The sequence below is a fragment of the Sciurus vulgaris genome, assembly GCF_902686455.1.
Source record: "Sciurus vulgaris genome assembly, chromosome: 5".
Taxonomy (NCBI): domain Eukaryota; kingdom Metazoa; phylum Chordata; class Mammalia; order Rodentia; family Sciuridae; genus Sciurus; species Sciurus vulgaris.
Window position 1 is genome coordinate 117,230,858 of NC_136465.1, and position 22,365 is coordinate 117,253,222.

The 22,365-nt window shown below is 32.1% G+C and overlaps 1 protein-coding gene across 1 annotated transcript in view; it reads left to right on the forward strand.

The window, feature by feature from the left end:
- Positions 1-13,661: 13,661 nt before the first annotated feature.
- The window catches only part of OR10A7 (olfactory receptor family 10 subfamily A member 7), a gene marked incomplete at its 5' end in the record, with an annotated part of 62,995 nt that continues 54,291 nt past the window's right edge, over positions 13,662-22,365 (forward strand). Inside the window, one exon of the mRNA XM_079141784.1 lies at positions 13,662-14,596. Coding sequence (XP_078997910.1) covers positions 13,662-14,596 — 935 coding nt within the window. The remainder of the gene's footprint in view (positions 14,597-22,365) is intronic.

A 22,365-nucleotide genomic window follows, 5' to 3' on the forward strand; every position in this document is an offset into this window, starting at 1 on the left:
TGTTTGGGACTCCATCATGTATTGTACAAAATTGTTTTCTAAAGGTTCGAATTACTCTTGGTTTCATAAAATGACAGTATGTCAAAGGTATTTTTATACAGAAAAAAATCATGTTCTAAGTTTGATAAAATAATATTTCTAATGATACAGGTACATGGCATTATTTTATCTACCTAGGTTATAGAAAAGCATTTAGGTTCTAATTTCATGATATGCTAATTATACTTTCATATTAATCTTACTTTAAGAAGTAAATATTAGGAATTGTCACTATATAAGCATTAACATAATAGCCAATCTCTGTGTGTTATTTTTTATTTTATTTTTTTGGGGTGCTGAGAATCGAACCCAGGGTCTTGTGCTTACAAGGCAAGCACTCTACCGACTGAGCTATCTCCCCAGTCCTGTGTGTTATTTTTTAAATCTTGTTTACAAGATGAAGCATATTGTGTTGATGGCAAAATGGAAAATGGAGAGGTTACAAAGAATGTTTTTGAGTTAAAGTGTTAATGTTTCTCAAAAATTAAGGTATAGATTCTGGGGACTGTCATCCAGAGAGTTACTATGTCTCTATAAAAAGGGACCTTTGAATATATCATTCAAATAGCCGTTCTTAACATAGACATTGTGACAACAATATTCTGCTAAGTTTTAGTTCCCTAATTTTCTCTAATATAAATTATTGTATCATATAATAAAATAAAATATAAATATAAAATAAAATATAATGAAAGCTGATATATGAAGAAGATATAATATATACCATAGATGGTTTTTATCACCAGTTTTATATGAGGAAATTGAGGCTCCAGGAGCTTAAGTAGCTTGATGGAGTCAAACTCAACACCAGTATGGCTCCAAAATTTTTAGTATCCAAATATGAATGCATATTACACAGCATATGGAATAGTTTAAAATTGTAATTGTATGTCCTAGGAACAGTCATTTTTGAATGTAGGTGTAGTATCAGTCCTAGAATGTAACAAATCTAATCCATCTTCTGTCATTGCTAGTACAAATATTGTTTCTATTTTCTTTTTAACATTTTAATTAATTTTGATATGGAGCAGTATAATATTTGAATATAATTTTGCTTATTGGCTTTGTAATATTTATTACATATACCTATCCAATAAAATTCAGAACATTTTAATATTAATGTTTTTATATGTTACATTTAAGTTTTAGTTAATAAAAAAGTTTCTTTTTTTTTTCTTACAGGATCTAGATAGAGGCCCTATCTCAAGGGCCTCCCATTATTAGCTAATTTTTCTAAAGCAGAGAGAAGAAATGAAAGAATTTGCCCTCCTTTTTGTGCTTTTATTTTGTTTCTTTAAAGGTGTATGAACACTAAATAAGAATCTAGGCACCTAATAGAGTCAGATGTATTGGTTATATAAAGTCACTTGCTTTAAAAATATACTCAGCATAGTATGTTACTGTTCTGACATCTATATCAGACCAGGTCAGCAAATTTGTTTTTTAATTTCTCTTCTTCTAAATGTGGGTTATAACTAATACCATTGTAGCAGGATTTAAAAATTTTCTTAACTGGTATCAATGATTAGATTTAGGTAGAAGAGGAAGTCTTGGACTCCCAAGACTTCCTTAAATACTCTAGTTCAACTTGACACTTAACTCCAGCTAATTAAAATGAAGTGATATCATATTTTCAATTTTTATTGTTATTTCAGGAAGCTAAATTTCAAAAACAATTCATATAGGAAGGACTGTCATGCTAAAGCAGGATAAAGAAGTTATTGGTCTTCTTAGTAAATAAGGTTTAAATTATAACAAAATTCCTAATGTATCCTAATCATCCTTTTTTGGTTTATGAAGTTTATTATTGTGATCATATAGTATTTTTATACAAACTAGATTGTATTTGGAGTTTGTTTTATTGTTTTGCTTGTATTATATATATATGTATATATATTTCTTTTAAATTGACAAATAAAATAATTGTATATATTTACAGTGTATGGTGTGAAAATTTGATAAATGTGTGTGATGTGTAATGGTCATGTCAGGATTAGCATTTCTCTCTTTGTAGACTGTTGTCATTTCTTGGTGTTGGGAAGCTTTCAATGCTTCCCTTCTGGATATCATTATAAAATATATGAGACATTATTGTGCACTGCAGTCACCCTATTCTTCAGTACAATAGAATTTATTCCTGCTGTCTAATTGTATTTTGGTACCCATTATCCAACCTACTTCTAACCTTCATCCCCTTACCCATCCTAACCTCCAGTGACCATCAATGTACTCAATATTTTTAGCACCCACACATGAGTGAGAACATGTGGTATTGTCTTCCCATGCTTGACTTGCTTCACTAGACCTAATGTCCTCTGGTTTTATGCTACCAATGACATGATTTAATCTTTTTAATGTGTGAATAATATTCCATTATGTATATCTACTTGTCTTCTTTATCCATTTGTACATTAATGGACATCTCAGTTGACTTCATATCTTGGCCACTGTGTATAGTGTTGCAGTAAAAACAGGAGTGCAGGTATTTCTCTGATATGCTGATTTCATTTTCTTTGGCTATATACCCAGCAGGAGTATCTGAATTATGTGGTGTTATATTTTTAGTTTTATGTGAAAATTCTCATTGCATTTTCCTTAATGACTATATTATTTTGCATTCCCACTGAAAGCACAGAAGAGTTTCCCCTTTCTCTGCCTCCTCATCTGCACATGTTATTTATTTATTTATTTATTTTGGATTATAGCTATTCCAACTGAGTGGTTGTCTTTATGCTGCTATTACATACTTGTTGGAATGGGATTTAATGACTGAAAGAGCTACATCTTTTTCAAAAATTTCTTAGCTAATATTACTATGTTTCATTGATGTCATGGAGTTTCTATATTTGAGAGCCACAATTTTTAGCAAACATGTTTCTACACATTTTATATATTTGTTGCTGTTACAAACATCTTTATTAGCTCATATTTTCTTAAAATTTTTTATTGGTGTATTATTGGCTTCTATTTTCTAATAAATAATTATTGGACACAGAAAATCTTAAAAAATACTATATATTTATTTTACATGTTTAATAAACTTTCGTTCCATTTTTAGGGTTTTAAAATCAAGTATCAGATTTAAAACCTATTAAGTAAACAATTTTTTAAGACTTTTTTGGCACTTTTTCAGAGTTGATATAAATTAAAAATACTTTATATATATGCCAGGTACTATATTAAGTGCATATATAGTTCCTTAATCTTCAAATCACACTATGGTAAAGGTAATATCATGTATATTAAGTGTATACTTTAAATTGATATATTTTACAAGTTTATTAATTGTTTCCCAGAAAAAAATTATTATGGGCCTAATTTCACATTGCCAGTAACAAAAATGGTCAGGACTGACAGGAATACAGAACTTTTTTACTCTAAAGATCACACAGATAAAAATTATGTGGCAGTGGCTCACAAAATTTTATCCTCTATGTGGATTGTAAAAGGATTTGTTATCTCAAATGCATTTAGAATTTTATTAAAATTCCTCTAACTTTATTAATGTTTTGCTTTCTTGATGTGTCACAAGCTGAATGTGGTAAAGTATTATTTGTATGTTTTTGATCATCTATGCTGTATAATTCTTTGCTTCACCTTATTATTTAATATATGCCATTTAGTTATGTATTTTATTACTATATATGCATTTCCTTATCATAAGTGTACTAGACTGAATTCTACTTTATTGAATATCAATATGATACTTAACTATTTTAAAAAATATTGTGTGGCATATTTTATTAAAAGATTTTTTTTCTTTTTTGGTATGGGGTCTGATTGAACTCAGGGGTGCTCAACCACTGAGCTGCATCCTCAGCCCTATTTTGTATTTTATTTACAGACAGGGTCTCACTGAGTTGCTTAGCACCTTGCTTTTGCTAAAACTTTGATATTTAATTGTTAATATAACATTTTATATCTGTTTGTTTCAAACTCAACTCCCCTGCCCCCTACTGCTCCCACACAACAGAAACTTTATTCTACAATGGTAGAGATGAATCTCATTTAACTAACTGTAATGATCTATCATTTTCTTTACTTTGGTTACCCTTACTACCTTAGTTCTCTGTTCCTTTTTTGTGTATGTTACTATTAAAATAACAATCATGCCACTTTCATCTTTGAGTGTTATAAGCCTAAATGATACACTTATGTTTAAATATAGAAATTTATCTTCCCTTTGAGTCTCTTTAAACCATCCTACTTGTAAAGCAGTTTTCTTAAATATTTTATCACATACATTTTAACCACAGAAGATAGCACATATAATTTTACTTCAATCATTAAATGTAATTTAGAAAACTCAAGAGGAGAAGGAAAATACATTGAATTACCCATCATGTATCTATCTTACCCAGGGGTGCTCCACCACTGAGCTACATCATTAGCCCTTCTTATTTTTAATATTGAGTTGCCCAGGCTGGCCTCAGAATTTGGAATCCTCCTACCTCAAGCTCCCACCTACCTGAGAGTGCACCACCATGCCCAGCTCCATTTTTAGTTTTTTAATGTAACAGCTTATAGCTGTGGCTTCTTGTAAATTGAACTTTGCCTCTTTAGGCAGAAATGGAATTCTCTCTAAATGAAGAGAGAATATCTGTTTACATTCATTGTTATAGTTTATTACTTTTATCTACTTTTGTCAGTTTTAATATTTTCTTGTTCTTTCTGTGTTCCTCTTATGTTGCTTTATGGTGTTATTGAGAAAATAATGCTTTGTCATTGACTCAGTCTTTGAGAAATGAAGCCCATATTCCATCACTTGTGTCTTTGTTTAGCAAGGAACTGCCACATTTTTACCTTTCAACTCTGAAGACTCAACATATAATTATAATTTGTCTTATGAATAATAGATGTTTTGAGTTTCACAAACTTATGCCTTCAAGTTGTTCTTTTACTGTAAATGAGTAAGGTGAGCATGTAATACTATTTTTCCTGACAATATGATATCATTTAACAGATGAGAAATATGAGGTCATCAAAATTTTATAGATACTTAAATATTTATACTCCATATGCCCATATATAGAAAAACATTAAATACTGAGTCAAATTACACTTAATAGAATTATGCTTCCCTATGTGCTTCCATTCTTTCTATTGTGCTTTTTTTAAAGTGTTGTGTTTATTTATTTCTGTTTCCTGCAATAGCAAGTGAATGTCTCCTTAGTAAAGACTATGTCTTATTTTCACTGGATATTTTTGAGTGCCAATAGTCTCTTTCTGATTCATTACATTTTCCCCCCCTGCAAACACATTAACACTGGTGCACATGTTTGTGTGTGTGTGTGTGTGTGTGTGTGTGTGTGTGTGTGTGAGAGAGAGAGAGAGAGAGAGAGAGAGAGAGAGAGAGAGAGAGAGAGAGAGAGAGAGAGAGAAGAGAGAGAGAAAGGGACAGACAGATCATAAAATATGAAAATATGACCAGGTTGGAAAACAAATAGAACTTCTAGAAACTAAAGTTAAAGACTCAGCATTAAAATTCAAAAGCGTAATTTAATGTTGAAAAATGAAATACAGGTGAAGTATAACCGAGGAAAGAATTAGAATATTTCAGAAATCCAACACAAAGATACAGAGATAGATGACATGGATCAAGGTGATAAACGCTGATGATGGTGTGAGAGAGTCTGCAGTAGGTCCAGTTGAAATTGCAGAATCAAAGAAAGAGAGTGTAGGTTGATGAGAAGATCCCTAACAATACAAAATAAATAAATATATGTAGGAAGATACCAGAGTGAAAATGTGCAATACTAAATACAAAAAGAAGCAGCCAAAGGAAGATAGTAAGTTTATCATTAAAGCAAATCAGACAGATGGCTGAGTTCTCAAAGGCAACATGTTTTCATAGGAAATAGTGATATGATAGCATTAATGTCTCAAGATAAAATAATTAAATGCCTAACATTGTACGTAGGTATGCAGGGGGCTTGAGTATTAAGGAGTGCAAAAAATAGTTGATTTCAATTAAGTAAATAAGTAAATCCTGGGAAACTTTTATGACCAAGCATCCTTTTCTAAAGCAATCCCATGTACTTAGAGGGAAGGTTATCCCAAAAGGTAAATGTGAATGCAAGAATAAATACTTTGCTAAAGATGATGAAGTTATATACATACATAAATATATGTATATATATATAAAATATAAAATTGAATATACTCAATCATAGGTTGTTTCTCAAGTTTAAAAGATATTTAAATGATATTATTCCCACCAAAAGCATATAATATTCCAACTTGATTTACACCTTTGCCAAGAGCAAGTGCCAATCATACTTTAAAATTTTTTGCACAGTCATGGTCATGATATTGGGTCACCTCACTGTGTGGACTTCACATTTGCCTGACTTTATCAAGTGCTTTTTCTGTATCTACTGAGATTATCTAATGAGTTTCATCCTTTCTTGATATTAGTGCAGTGAATTGTCTTAGTAGATTTTCCAAGACATAGTCCTAAGATTATAATCAATTTTGCATATAGTCATAATGCACTATACTTTTATATACTAATGAATGCACATTCCCAAAGTCTTAAAATGCTGCTTTAACATAACATGATAAAAATGATCCAAATTACTATTTTCCTAAAAGGATCTAATCGTTATGACATGAATGGTGGGGTTTCGGATGGGATGTACAGAACTGCTTGGGATTTCTTGGGCCTAGTGAGGGGTTGCCCCAGAAGCAAACCTGCAGCTTGCTGCCATCTTGTGGCTGTTATCCACTGTATCTAAATCTAGATTGGATGCTGTGACAGCACAGAAAAATTAGGACAAGGTAAGAATGGAAATGATTTCCTAGCTCCTTGGCTTTCATCCCTATCCTGTTGTCCTGAGTAAAGCAGTTTGGTTGAAAATCACAGGAATCGTGGGAGCCCTTTTCTACCTCCTTGTTTCCCAAGAAAAATTGTGCAGCATTGTGAGCCTTGTTTTTCTTCTCATTTTGCTTTGTTCTCACTAAAAATAAATCCTGTAAGCTGTCACTCCTGTCACTCCCAGAAAAGGATTGAACAGAAGATGGAAAATATTTGCCAATTATATGTGAATTTGTCTTATCCAGATTTGCACTTTCACAGAACTTTTACTGAATTGTATTTAGAATCGTGCATAGATTCATCAACACAGGATGGTATTTGATTTCCTCATTCTAACCACAATGCTAAAACATTAAAACATAAAGAATTTCTTCTTTCTTTTTTTAATTCTGAAGAGGAGATTGAAAAACATGGAAATGATCCCCCCTTGGAGGATTTTCTGGAACTGAGATTGGACAAGTTTATTGAGGGAAGAGTTTTGACTGTTGATTCAATTGTTACTGGTTGGCAGAAGTGGTGGCAATCAAAATATTTAACAGCTTGTTCAGGAATTGATATTTGCAAACATTAGTAAATCAATAATATAATATAGTGCTTTTTATGCACTGCTTAATCAGTTCTTGCCCCACGTGCTGCATGGGAGAGGGAAAGGGTTCCTGTAGGAGGGAGGGGCTGGCTGCAAAATAAAAGCTATGAAATTTATTTATCAGGAATAATAACAGAAGACATAATTATCTTAGAAGGAGGGGAATGACCAATTGAGCCCACCATAGGAGTCTGGCTCTAACCAAGGAAGGAGCCCGTGCTTGCTTTTTTTTTTTAATAGCGGTATAGATCAAAAGGGGACCGGTGGGAACTACTTCTAAGAAAAACAGGAAGCGGGTGGAGTTAAGCAAGCCATTTGGCTCTAGCGGGTCACTCTCACATCCAGGGCTTTGCATTTGAACTTTGAGCAGTGAACCAAGGCAGGATAACCACATGACTCAGGCAGTTTCTGAGCCCAGATTCTCCTGTCTAATAACTCAACCAAATTTGGTTCCCATGAAGGCCATGGATGGCTCCATGCAATGAGTGATAAATATTTTAGCACAAATCATTTAACCAAATAATTTTAAAGGTTTCTTGATAATCTATTGATATTTACAAATTTTGGGGAATATTTTTGGGAATATTTTTGGATTGACTTGCTATCAAGTGCTGTTGGAGTCACAGTTTGGTGCAAAAGAGCTAGACTAGACAAGACTGTTACAAAAGCTGTTCCATTAAGTTGAAAATCATCACATGGCATAGTGTTCGAAACATTTTCTTTTTCCACAAAACTGTTCATAGTGCTGAATCTTCTCCAGACTTCTCCTACACTAATCTCAATATTTATCTTGCTTCTTTAATGCTCTGATGTTTTTATATAGTCAATAATTGTGTTATTCAAGAAGTCATTTTAAATTTATTGATTTTTGTTCATCTTCAATTAGAAAAATCACATAAATATTTCTTTGGCCATATTTCTGTCTGCCATAGAAGAGTTCACTATATTTTTAAAATTTTTATATAATTTTCTCTATATATTTTGCTTTCCTCCAAATTTTGTCAAAAAAATTATCAATTATAATTTTTGTTTATATTAATAATTTTAATTTATTATTTGTAAAATGACTGATGTATTTTCTTCTTTTTCAATGAAAGTATACTATCAGAGTTCTCTAGAGAAATGGTTAATTAGGATATATGAATAGGAAGAGATTTATGTGGAATTGGCTTATTTAAATCCCAGGGAGTTTGTCCTGAAAATATTTATCATGAAAACTAGGTTTTTAGCATGAACTATATATATTTTAGTTATTTTCTTTCTAAATTAGTGAAATTCACAGAAACTAGTTATTTAAATTTTTTAGATGAAAAGATTAAGAATTTTTCAATAATAATTGAAGTCATTTTATAATTTGTATATTTAAAAAAATAGTTTCTCTTTTTAGTAGATAAATATTTCAAACAATCTGGAATATAGCTAGGTTACAAAAATATTTCACAATACCATTATTTTCATCATATGAATTTCTATTTTAGTACTTAATGTCTAAACATATAATTAAAGTGACAGATAAATTTGCTATTTTCATTATCTGCATTAATGCATTTTAATAAAAGATTTCTTATTTTTTAACCTAACATTTTTAAACACCACATTGTGTAAAACTTATTTATGAGATTTATTTTCCTGTTTTTACTCCTTGATGATGAAAGAATTACTTTACCTCAAACATGGTATGTGTGCATTCTCTATGTATACCTATGTCTGCATATATCTATAGGTTATCTATATCCTATGTGGACTATATGACATGTATATATGTACCATTGAACTCCTGCCTGGGTTCCGGGATGGTGGTGGAGGTAGAGGGGACGGTCACATTTGGACCTCTGCTTGCTAGGTTGCTTCACTGGTTGGCTTCTTAGAAGGGCTACTCACAGCTCTTCTCTTTGGCCGGAGTGGGGATTTTGGACATTATCTATAATACTGAATAGTAAGTGTGTATTTCCAAGTAATGTAGACACGTTCTCACTTGACTACAGTGAAAACATGAAATATGAAATTAACATTGGTATATTACTACCGTGTAGTACAAGATACCTTTGAAATTTTACTAATTGATCTGATAAATTTATTAGTAGCAAAAATGCTTTTTTACCTTGTATCCTTTTCTTTATGGTTCAGTACCTGATCCAGTATCACACATTGCATTTACCTGTCATACCTCTTTAATCTCCTTCAATATGGACCTGTTTCTTAGTCTTAATCTTTCACATCTTCGACATTTTGAAATGTTAGTCTATTCAAGTCTAATACTTCCTGTTGGACAAGATTCAGGTTCTGTGTATGGAGCAGGAATACCACAGAAGTGATACTTCTTTTTCATTCGTACATAAGATCAGAGGGCATACTACACAGTGATTTTTCCCCTTACTGATGATGTTAAATATTTTATGATCTTTTTATTGTTTTGTCTTTTGTATTAGGGATTAAACTCAGGGGTGCTTCACCACTAAATCTATCCTCAGTAAGTTTTACTTTTTTTAAAATTTGAGACAGGTTCTTGCTAAGTTGCTGAGGCTGGATTGAAACTTGGGATCCTCCTGCCTCAGCCTCCCGAGTCACTGGGATTATAGGTGTGCACCACCACTCCCACAGGTTATGTTAATTTTGATCATTTTGTTAATATGATGTCCACCAAGCATCTCCAACTGCATAGTTAAGGTAACTATTTAGTTAGTACTTAATACGTATTTTGTTGGTAGGTATTTTTAAACCCTGTGCTATTTTTTTTAATACTTGTACTCATTATTTTTAGACAATTGATGACTCTCAGATGAATCATTTATGACTTTTAGGATTGCCAGATGATGATTTTCTTATTCCACCATTTTTCTATGTAATTTTTTTCATTTTTACAGTAAGTTATTTCCTTTTATTCCTTCATTCCTTTACCTATTCATTTATTGACAAATAGATAAAGCATAGCATAGAACAGAAAATGCTGAATGTCAGCGGCAGATACAGACATCTTGCCTTGTTCTTAATCTTAGTGGGAGATCATTTGGTCTTCCATCATTAAGGATAATACTAATGGTCAAGATATGTGGCTCAGTGGGATTCAGTCCCCAGCACCAGGGGCAGGGAAGGCTGATAGGTTTTTTTTTTTCAAAGATGCCTTCTAATAAGCTGAAGATAATTGTTGTCATTTGGAATGAATATGTTTTTGTCAAATGCTTTTTTTCTGTACATGTTGAGATGATTATGTGTTTTTAACTTATTTGATTGGTTAATAAAATAAATCACATTGATTTATTTTTTTGTGTTAATCCATTTATACCCTGATATAAATCCTACTTGGTCATAGTGTGTTATCTTTTTATCCTTTGTTGGATTGAATTTACTGAAATTTTCTTAAAATTTTTTTCTCTATGTTCACAGTAGATATTATCCTGTAGTTTTCTTTTCTTGTTATTTTTCTGTCTGATTTATCAACATTAAACTAGCTTTACAGAATGAGGAAGTATTCTCTCATTTGTAATTTTTGGAAAAATGTATATAGAATTTTTATAGTTTTATTCAAATGTTAAGAAGGATCTTTATAATTAATAATGACTTTAAGTAACTTAAAATAAATCTGAGAGAGAAAATTAAAAGCAAAGGAACACCCCCGCACCCCAAGGTGATTCTGAAGTATAGGGAAGTTTGGCAAACACTGACCTAATTGAACTCCAGGGCCCTCTTTATTTTTCAAAAAGACGACAGATTTATTTATATACCTTGTCTAATTGACCATCTTGGTTTTAAGAATAACTGTATGGTTAGATGAAAGGACACAGAAGTTATGGCAGATAACATGTTGGAGGGATTCTCCATTCTCCATTTGAGAAAATACAAATAGTCAGCTTTTCTTGACATTCAAACTGAAGACCCCGGTTTAAGATTCTCTTGGTTCTAATGAGTGGAAAGCACATGAGACTTAGAAAAATAAATAGGTCTACTTGTTGAATGTACTTCGATGTTTGAACAAATCTCTACATACTGTGAAGCAATTTTGTCACAAATGACACTTTCCTCGAAGATTGCTTTAAAAGAACAATAAGCTTTTAAAATTCTTCAATGAGTCCTCATTTGGAATGAGCTGGATCCCAAGTAAGGCAATTGGTCTTAAAAACCTTTTTTTTCAGTTTAGTGTTTGAATTCACACAGCATATGTTGAACCATTTAAAATGTATAGTTTATTGGCATTTATTATAGTTGTGCTATTGTGAAACCATCATTTCTTTTTTGTGGTTTATTTTTAATTTTTAATTTTATTTGTTCTTTTTAGATATACATGACAATGTATTTCGACATATCATACATGAAGTATAACTTATTCTAATTAGTATCCTATTCTTTTGGTTGTACCTGATGTGAGTTAATCCTGGTCATGTATTCAAATACAAGGCGAGACAAATTATGTCCAATTAATTCCACTGTCTTTCCTATTCCCCTCCTCCTCCCTTCCCTTCGTTCCCCTTTGTCTAATTCAGTGGACTTCTATTCTTCTCCTCTCCCACCCCTTGTTGTGGGTGAACATCCACATAGTAGAGATAACATTTGACCTTTGTTTTATTCTGAAGATATTTTACTTAGCAAAAATGTCTTCTTTCTTCTACACATTCTCTCATATATCATTTAGCACATTCTCTCATATATCAATTATTTCTTCAGCATTTTCTAAATTTCCCATGTACCGTATATTTCGTTTAGCTTGTATAATCATTTAATTTGATCCTTTTGAAAATCATATTGAACCAATTTTCAAAGTCATATTTTGTTAATGAGAAAACAGGTTCATGGAATTTAAACAATTTGTTCAAGATGATTCAGTCAGTGAGAGAGGGAGTATAAATTAAAATTCAGATTAATGTGAATCAAAAAAATCCATATTTTTAACTCAGAAAACATTTTGACTTCATAAAAAAAAGCAATAGAAGCTAAATCAATTTCATTTCTTCTGGCTCTATGAAACTTCCTATTTTATGAAAATTTATAACTAAAATTATGTGTCTTCAAAGATGTAATATATTCCTTGAAGGGTAGGAACTTTTTTGTTAGTTTGAAAATTAAAAATAGTAATGAAAACACAGAATTATAACATCAAATTTACCTTCAACTTGGATTTACTGTTTTAGGTATTAAAATACTTATATTATTAGTATTTTATCTGTGTGCCTTTTGGCACCTGATGTTAAGCATTAAAACTTACAGAAAAGCAAATCAGAACCTATGCAATACCAAGTTTTGGTCCTACTTACTTGCACTTTTGTTTGTCTTTTCTTTTATTAACAATATATACAGAAAAAAGTAACTTCTTGTTGGGGAAGTTAATCTTATACTTCAACATAAACAAAATAATTCATATGTTTAAGACAGTCAAAAGTTGTCCTGGAGCTTGCCAAAGAGGAAATTCCTAGCATCCAGAGATTAGCTGTATGTGTAGTAGGAGACAGAGGTTGATCAGTGCATGGCTAGTACAGGCGATAAAAGTTTTATATATCAACTGGATGACGATTTTCAAGATTGGTGTTGCATTCTATTTTATAAAATTATGATGCCATATTTCCTAAGTTTTTAAATATAGCAGAGTGTTTTAAGAGATCCAAATTAATTACATCCCATGGTAAGGAAGGGAGTTCACTCAATTTCTCATTTCTAATTTAAGAGAAGAACTTTGTGTGTTTGTGTATTTATTTACTTGACTAATAATTCTGTTTTTAGGATGTTTGATTCATTGAAAATACTACTTTTCACACTCTCTTTCTTGTAATCTTCACAGTAATACTTTATAGTAGGTATTATTAGTCTTTCCATGTGACAGGAGGACTTTTGATTCATCCAAAGCGTTAAGTAGTTATCTTAGATTCTTTCAGACTGAAAAAGATAAAACTAGGACTTAGTATCACAGTCTATGCTCATAACAAATGGCATAAAAATGACTGAATCACATCACTGCCTGAAACGTCTCTTGCCCATTCACATTTCTCCTATAACACTGACACTAAATTTAGTGGAACCAACGTAAACAACCTTATTTAGGTTGTGCGTGGGTGCTTCAAAATGTAAAATTATTTTGTCAGATATGCTGCCAAGAAAATATCAATTGACATGTGTTAAGCATATTTTAAAATGTTAGCATATGTTTTTCAAAGGGAACTTCAGGAACCAAGAGCCAGTCAACACTTTCCACAGGTTTCTCCATAATGCTTTCATTTCACTCAGGCCTCAGCAATGCAGAGTGAGCCAAGTAGGAATTACTCAGAATTGACAGAATTTATTCTGCTGGGATTCAGGACATCTCAAGAAACACAGGTTTTCTTATTTTTACTGTTCTTACTTATCTATCTGGCAATTGTATTGGGAAACATCAGCATGTTAATTGTCATTAAAATCGACTACAGACTTCACACACCTATGTATTTCTTTCTTAGAAACCTGTCCCTTTTAGATCTCTGCTACTCCACAGTCATTGCACCTAAAACTCTGGTTACTTTCTTGTCAAAGGAAAAGAAAATTTCCTACAATGGATGTGCAACACAATTTTTCTTCTTTGCTCTTTTTGTTGGGACTGAAGGTTTTCTCCTGGCTGTGATGGCTTATGATCGCTTCTCAGCCATTTGCTCGCCTTTCCTCTATACAGTACGCATGTCCCAGCAGGCTTGTGTTCGCTTGGTGCTTGGCTCCTACGTCTGCGGATGCATCAACTCCATGATCCAAACAGGTTTCACCTTCAGTTTGAGTTTCTGTCAAGAAAACAGACTGGACCACTTTTTCTGTGACGTCCCGGCCCTGATCAAGATCGCATGCGTTGACACCTTTGTGAACCAGATTGTGCTGTTCGTTCTCTCTGCTCTCATCATTGTCACCACCACCAGCGTCATCCTGGTTTCCTATGTGTATATCCTCTCCACTGTCCTCAAGATCCCCTCCAGCCAGGGCAGGAGTAAGACCTTCTCCACGTGCACCTCTCACATCACAGTGGTAAGTTTATTCTATGGTACTGTGTTCTTCATGTACGCCCAGCCCGGGGCCATCTCCTCACCAGAGAAAAGCAAGATTATAGCTGTATTCTACACTCTCGTCATCCCTATGTTGAATCCTCTGATTTATAGTCTAAGGAACAGGGAGGTGAAAAATGCTTTGAAAAGGATATTGTTGAAAAAAATGCTTTTTCATTGACCTCCAGCCATCCATAAAACTGTAGAATCAACTAAAAGCAATATTAGCAATAGTTTATTAAACAGTTTCAATGAATGGCATCTAAAAGTTTTGGAGGTAAACATTTATCTTCACTTTTTAATTATCCATAGTGCTTTTAAAAATGAATTTAAAAATAGATACTTAATATTTCTACATAATTATTTTATAGTGTGATATCTAGATATTACATAGTTTTAAAATCACAACCAAAATGCAGTAATTCCAAATTAATACATTTATTATATTGATTAATAAAATAGAAGTATGTGTACATTATGAATGTCTATGTGTTCATCTGTCTTGATCATGAGGAAGAGAGGCACTACCGAATATTTTATGTTCTTTGATCATTGTTTGCATTGTCCAATCTTTGCAAATCAGAATTAGAAGAGCTATGTAACATAAGTTATTGTTTTTGCCAAAAAAATCACTCAAAAGAGGAGTGCCAATTATCGCATCAGTAATATTGCTAAATCATTCAAATATTAGTGATCCCATCAAGAATAAAACTAAATAGTTAAGAATGTGATGCAGCTGTTGTAGCACTATCTTGTCATGGAGATCTTAATAAATATTAGTTAAATGGTCAGTATTACTTATGCTTATTTGGTTTCTGTTTATGCTCCTGTATCATTTTCACAATTCCTATATTGATTAATAATCCTTCTTTCTTTCTAGATTTGAAAAAAACTATTGCCACAGAGTTACAATAATGAATCCTTTCCATGCCTGTGGTTTTACATATTGTCTGTTTTTAATTCTGACAGTTTCATCCTGGTTTTGCCCTTAGTTAGACTTGCCAAGGGTTTAACTTCTTACCATTAGAAATTTTAAAAACATTAATAATAGAAGCTCGATCAATAAAGAAGAGCAAGTGGATCAGGGGCAAGGAGGAGAGAAGGGAAAGGAAAGGCACCAGGGAATGTGATCAATCATGTTATCATATGTGCGTGTACAAATATGGAACACTGAATCCCACTATTATGTATAATTATAAAGCATGAATAAAAATAAATTTTAAAAGAGTATTTTGTGGCACATTGTCTAGTTATTACATAGCCTTAATGCTTTATGTTTCTTAAGTATATTCAAAATTGTAACATAAAAACATTACAAATTAATATACATATTAAATTTATTAGTATAATATTGCATGTACATTTGTATACCCTTGTAATCTATTTTCCTAAGATCTGGTTATTTTCTGAATTCGCATGCTGAATGCTTAGTTACCTTATTTTGTTATTATTTTAATGAATTGTGTTTTTAATCATTTTTAGAGTTTTCAATGTAATTTATTTTAATTTTTACTATTTTATAAATAAATTTTTCTGTAATCTTGATATTCTCTTTCACCCAATCTTTATTTAGATGTGGTTTCTTATTTCCATATAGTTTACTTATTTAGTCTATCTCTTCTTATTATTGAATTTTAGTTTTATTATCATAAATTCAGAGAATTGAACCACAAAACACCCTTTGGGTAAATTATTATTATACCAATAGATATTGAAATACATGGTCATATTCACCATATTAAAATATTTTAGAGGCATTGTCTCAGTAGCTGCAGATAGAGCATTTGATAAGTTTTATGAGGAAACAAACAGTAAACTTAGAAAATAACTTAAGTTCATTAATTGATAAAGTATACACATGCAAACTGAATAAGCACATATTTTAAACAGGAAAATATTAGAAATGATTTCTTTAAAGTTAGGAAAACATAAAAAAAGTGCTTATTATCCTTGATGCATTTCTGTGTTCTATCAGAAATCTAGAAGTGTGGCATGATAATAAGTACAAATTAAACATAAAAGGGATCAGATATGGGATTAAACTGTCATTTACATGATCATTTAGGGAAGAGCTTATGATAATGTCTGGGTTAATGTACAAAAGTCATTTCTATATCTATACATTAGCAGTTAAAAAATTACAATATTTTAATTGAAAGATTTTACCATTTGCCAGTATGTAAGAAGTTATCAAGACGGGCTCCTTGGCACACACCTGTAATCCAATCTGCTTGGGAGGCTGAGGCAGGAGGATCATGAGTTCAAAGCCAGCCCCAGCAAAAGTGAGGTGCTAAGCAACTTAGTGAGACCCATCTCTAAATAAAATACAAAAGAGAGTTGGAGATGTGGTTCAGTGGCCGAGTGTTCCTGAGTTCAATCCCTGGTCCCCCAACCCCTCCAAAAAAAGAGGTTATCAAAAACATAGGAATAATTTAGCAACAAATTTGTAGGTCCCCTATGTGGAAAATTATAAAATTCTTTAGATCATGTTTATTGCATATGTTGTTCAAAAACTAGAGTATCAACGAGGTAGAAAATATATGTACATATGAATATAATAAATTGAGACAATTTTGCCTATCAAAGAATGCTTTATAGGAAGTAAAGGTAAAAAATACAAATGAAAGAATGTGTTTACATGACCAATAAGATTACAAATTGAACTACAAGTACCACAAGTTTATAACGAAGACACAATCAGTATGAAACAGGCAAAATATGTTAACACATTTCATAGAAGAATAAATAATAAAATTTATTGATGCTTTCTATCAATAGTGATTTGAGAAATGGAAATCAAAATTATAATAATTTTCTGTTTTATATTTATTCAATTGGAAAATGATGAAAATGTCTACCTTTCCCAAGGTTGAATAGCAGATGCATACAGCATGCATTTTCAATGGATAATATCACCTCCAAGGGGGAGAACTGTTTCCTGTGTGTTGTGGAAACACCTTATTCTCATTAGATATGAACTTATTGGGTATTATAACTTTTAATTACACATAAAAATAAAATTCTGTTTCTGTACACATATTTACAATATGCAGTTTAAAGTATGCTTCTAGTACTAAAATTTTATGGTGCTGGCTAGGAAAAGATGTATAGAAGATGCTCTTAGGGTGATAAAGAAAACCTAAAATCAAATTTACAAGTGGTCTACAGGATCTACACCACATTTGTAAATAAGTGAAAACAGATGATCATTATTTCCTATTGTGGGTCACTAATGTACCCATGACCCAGCAATTACTCTCTTGAGAGTACAAGTCTCAACATGTACCAGAGGAGATATGCATTAGTATGTTCATAGAAACATAGTTAACCCAATTAAAATTCTAAAGATAAATCAAACACTTATCAAAAGGTTTGTTTATAAGTAAAAAATGGTGTATTTATACAATAGACTAAAGAAAATAAATTACAGGTATGCCCACAATGAGCATGAATCTGAGCAATAATATATTAAGGAGGAAAAGTAAGTCTGGAAAGATTAGATACAGAATACATTTAAAAAATTAAAGCCCATACTTTTTCAATTTCATTAGTTGATTTTGTTTTTTATGTTCCTTTTCTGATCTAGGAACTCTGACAGGGTACTGTATTATGTTTTATTGTCATGCTTCCTTAGCTTCCACTGACTGTGACATTTTCTTGTATTTTTCTTAAATTTAATGACCTTGAAGGTTTTGAGAAGTACTGGTCAGGTATTGCAAATGCCTTCTATGGGGTTCCGTGTTTTCCCCACGAGTAGACTGTGTTCATGGACTTTTGGAAGGAAGATCATTGAGTGAAGTGTCCTTCTCAACATGTCATATCAGAAATACCTGCTATCAATGTAACTAGTCCCTAATGATGTTAACCTTGATCACTTGGATGAGGCAGAGTTTATCAGGCTTCTCAGAATCACATTTTCCTCCCTTTCCATCCTGTACTCTTTGGAAGCGAGTCACTAAGTACAGCTCCCACTTAAAGGATGAGTATTTAACCTCCTCTTGTTGGGGAAGTGTATCCATAAATGATATGGAATTGCATATGATATCTTCAGGTAAGGTAAAAACAACTAAAATAAAACTTATTAGGAATTCACATTCATGCATATGAGTTAAGCATATTAAATTATAGTGTCTGAATAATTAACAAGAGAATCTAATGTTACTTTGAGCTGTGAGATTACAGGTATATGGAATGAGAGGGAACCACGGTGTTAGATATCAGTTATTGTTTGTATGTGGTCCCAAGATAACAGTGTAGCATGAAACAAGGTTATTATTAATTACTTCCTATGCACTTGAAATCCAAATGTATTAGAATTATAATGTGGTATTATCTATGGGTACTTAATGATTTTTCTTTAGAATTCTACATATATTGCTAATGTTTTTGCTTCTGCTTTTTATTCTTATCTTGTTTCTCTTTAACCTTTGCAACACAATTTTCAATGTTTATTCAGTTCCTTAATTACTTTTCTTCCCACTTGGCTTACTTTAAAATCTTTCATTGGTGCATTATAATGATACATAATGTTGGTTCATTTCAACATAGTTATACAAGTATGGGATTCGATTTGCTCCAGTTCAATCTCCAGTACTTCCCCTTTCCCTCCAGCACTCCTTCCCCCATTCCCTTGTCTTTACTCTAATGGTCTTTCTTCTATTTATTTATAGTTTTTAAAATGAGGGCATTAGAGACATACATAAATATATATAAAGGTGACATTCACTGTGGTATATCCATATATATATACACACAGGCAGGATAATCTGGTCAGTTTCATTTCACCCTTCCTCCCTTCTCCTGTCCCTCCTCTCTCCCTCTCAATCCCCTTCCTCTACTCCATTGATCTTTCTTCAGTTTTCATGGAATTCCCCCCTCTTTTTTCCTCTTTTTTTTTTGGTCTAGCTTCCACATATAAGAAGCAATATCTGACCCTTGACTTTCTAGGTCTGGCTTATTTCACTTAGTGTGATGTTCTCCAGCTTATTTTTGGTATTTGCTTATGTTGGTTAGTTTCTGCAAAGAGAGTTGTTTTGTCTCAGTTTGTAAAAATGTTTTTGGTAGATGTTTCTTCAGTTAGTACACTTGGGAATGAAAAGTAAAATTCTGATATAATTTACATTTCCTTAATAACTCTTACATTGACATTTTCCTTAATAACTCTTGATGTTCAACATATGTTTATAGGTAATATATATATTTAATTTGATGGCATGTGTATTCAAATTGCCTTTGTCAAATTTCACTGCATTAATCATTTTTATTTATTGAGATTTTTAAACTCTGGATTTTTTTTTTTTTCTTGGTACAGTGAATTGAACCCAGGGGTGCTTAACCACTGAACCAATCTACATCCCTTTTTAAAAGTTTTTTTTTTTTTTTTAATTTTTTTTTTATTTGAGGCACTGTCTCGATAAATTGCTTGGGGCCTCACTAAATTACTGAGTCTGGCTGTGAACCTGTGATCCTCCTGCCTTATAAAACCTGTAAAACCTCTGTCTGGCCTAAGAATATGGGACAAAGAATATGTTCCCTCCTCCTATCATGTAACCATTCTATTGAGTATAAATCTAAAACAATTTCCACACTCGAGGTTCTGAGATTTTTAGGCATTAGACCCTCTGGACTACTGCAGCTAAAATAAACCTGCTTCCTGAAAATTCCTCAGGTGTCCAGCCTCTTCTGTCCATCAAAGGGGAAGATTTAAAAATACACAAATTTAGAATTTAATAATAAGTGATATGGCCATATTACAGTAAACTCACAAAGCAATAGAAAGTGGATGCTACATGAAGATAGGAAAATATGTGTATTTTAGTCTTTCTGAAGAATTTTCAATAAGCAATTTGTTGAACTTTTGAGGAAAGCATCAGAGATGAAGAATAGAGCAGTAAGTAGAAATATTTGGAGAAATTAGACAATATAGTAGGAACTCTAGCATCTGTTGAATTTTGCCATTGTAGCAAAAAAATAAAAAGTACCTTAAGTGAATGAGTATGATGAGGTTTAAACAAAACTTTAAGGACACTGAAATTTTAAATGCATATAATTTTCATGTCATAAAAATATGCTTCTTTTGACTTTTCCCCAAACATTTAAATGTACATTTAATGGTAAACAATACTTCTTTTCTTTTACACCTTGCAGGACATGAATAAACTTGTGACTGGTCAGATTTGGCCCATGACCTATAGTTTTCTGATTCTTGATTGAAGCAGTCAGTTGTCTTTTAGAGCAATTTAAAATTAGAAAAATAAGATTTTATTTTACTCTTATTTATTTGATTTTTGAAACTTTCATTTTTTTCTGTAGTTTTACTTTTTTTAAAATTTATTTTTATTGTAAACAAATGGGGTACAACTTGTTTCTGTTTGTACATGGAGTAACAGCATGCCATTTGCATAATCATACATTTACATAGGGTAATGACGTTTGATTCATTCTGTTATTTTTTCCTCCCCCCCCTCTTTTCCCTCTATACAGTCCTTCCTTCCTCCATTCTTGCTCCCCTCACACCCCCTATTATGTGTCATCATCCACTTATCAGTGAGATCATTCGTCCTTTTGTTTTTTGAGATTGGCTTATCTCACTTAGCATGATATTCTCCAATTTCATCCATTTGCCTACAAATGCCATACTTTTATTATTCTTTATAGCTGAGTAATATTCCATTGTATATATATACCACAGTTTCTTTATCCATTCATCAACTGAAGGGCATCTAGGTTGGTTCCACAACCTGGCTATTGTGAATTGAGCAGCTATGAACATTGATGTGGCTGTACCTCTGTAGTATGCTGATTTTAAGTCCTTTGGGTATAGGCTGAGGAGTGGGATTGCTGGGTCAAATGGTGGTTCCATTTCAAGCTTTCTGAGGAATCTCCACACTGCTTTCCAGAGTGGCTGCACTAATTTGCATCCCCACCAGCAATGTATGAGTGTACCTTTTCCCCCACATCCTCTCCAACACCTATTGTTGCTTGTATTAGTTTTACGTTTTTGACTTACACTGCATTGTTTGCCTGAAATATTTTCTTAAATATATTTCTTATAGTGAGCAATGAATCTCTTTGGGTTTTTTTTTTTTTTTTTTGTCTTAGAAAGTCTTCCTCCTTTATGTTTGAAAAATATTTTCAAACACAGAATTCCAGGTATAATTCTAGGTTGGCAGATATTTTCTATGTTTCTTGCAGCAGTTTAGAGATGTTATTCCATTGCTGCCTTGCTTGCATGGCTTCTGATGAGAAACTTTCTGTAATTCTTATTTTTAAACTTATTTTTGTGGGTGCCCTCCTCCACTTCTCTGAAGTCTTCATGGCTTTCCCTTCAACTTTGTTTAACATGTAAGTGAAATCATACAGTTTTTAATATATATTTTCAATATTAATATCCCTTATAAGAATTATCTTTTGCAAATATTTCCTCAATGCTTTGTTTTGTATTTATACTCTACTGCTAGTGTCATTTGATTCATGAAAATTTAAAATTTTCATGAAGTCTAACTTGTTAATTTTATATTTTGTCACATGTGGGTTTGGTGACATATATTCAAAGAATCATCACATTCAATGTTATGATGATTTTGACATATATTTTCTCTAAGAGTTTTATCACTTTTAATGTCATGTTTAGGACATGGATTAATTTTGAGTTAATTTTTGCTAGTTAAGGGTGCATCTTCATTCTTTTGCATCTGTATTCATTTTCATAGCATCATTAATTGAAAAGAATATCTTGACTCCCAATGAATGGTCTTGTAACCCTTGAAAAAAATCACTTGACTGTTTACATGAGGGTCCCAAACTATTACTTGGTTCCATTTGTCTATATGTCTGTCCTTATACCAGTCTGACTGTCTTTTATCCCAAATCAATAACTATCATTATTGATTTTATTTAAGTTCTCAATATTTATTTATTTAATCAGGCTTTTTGTT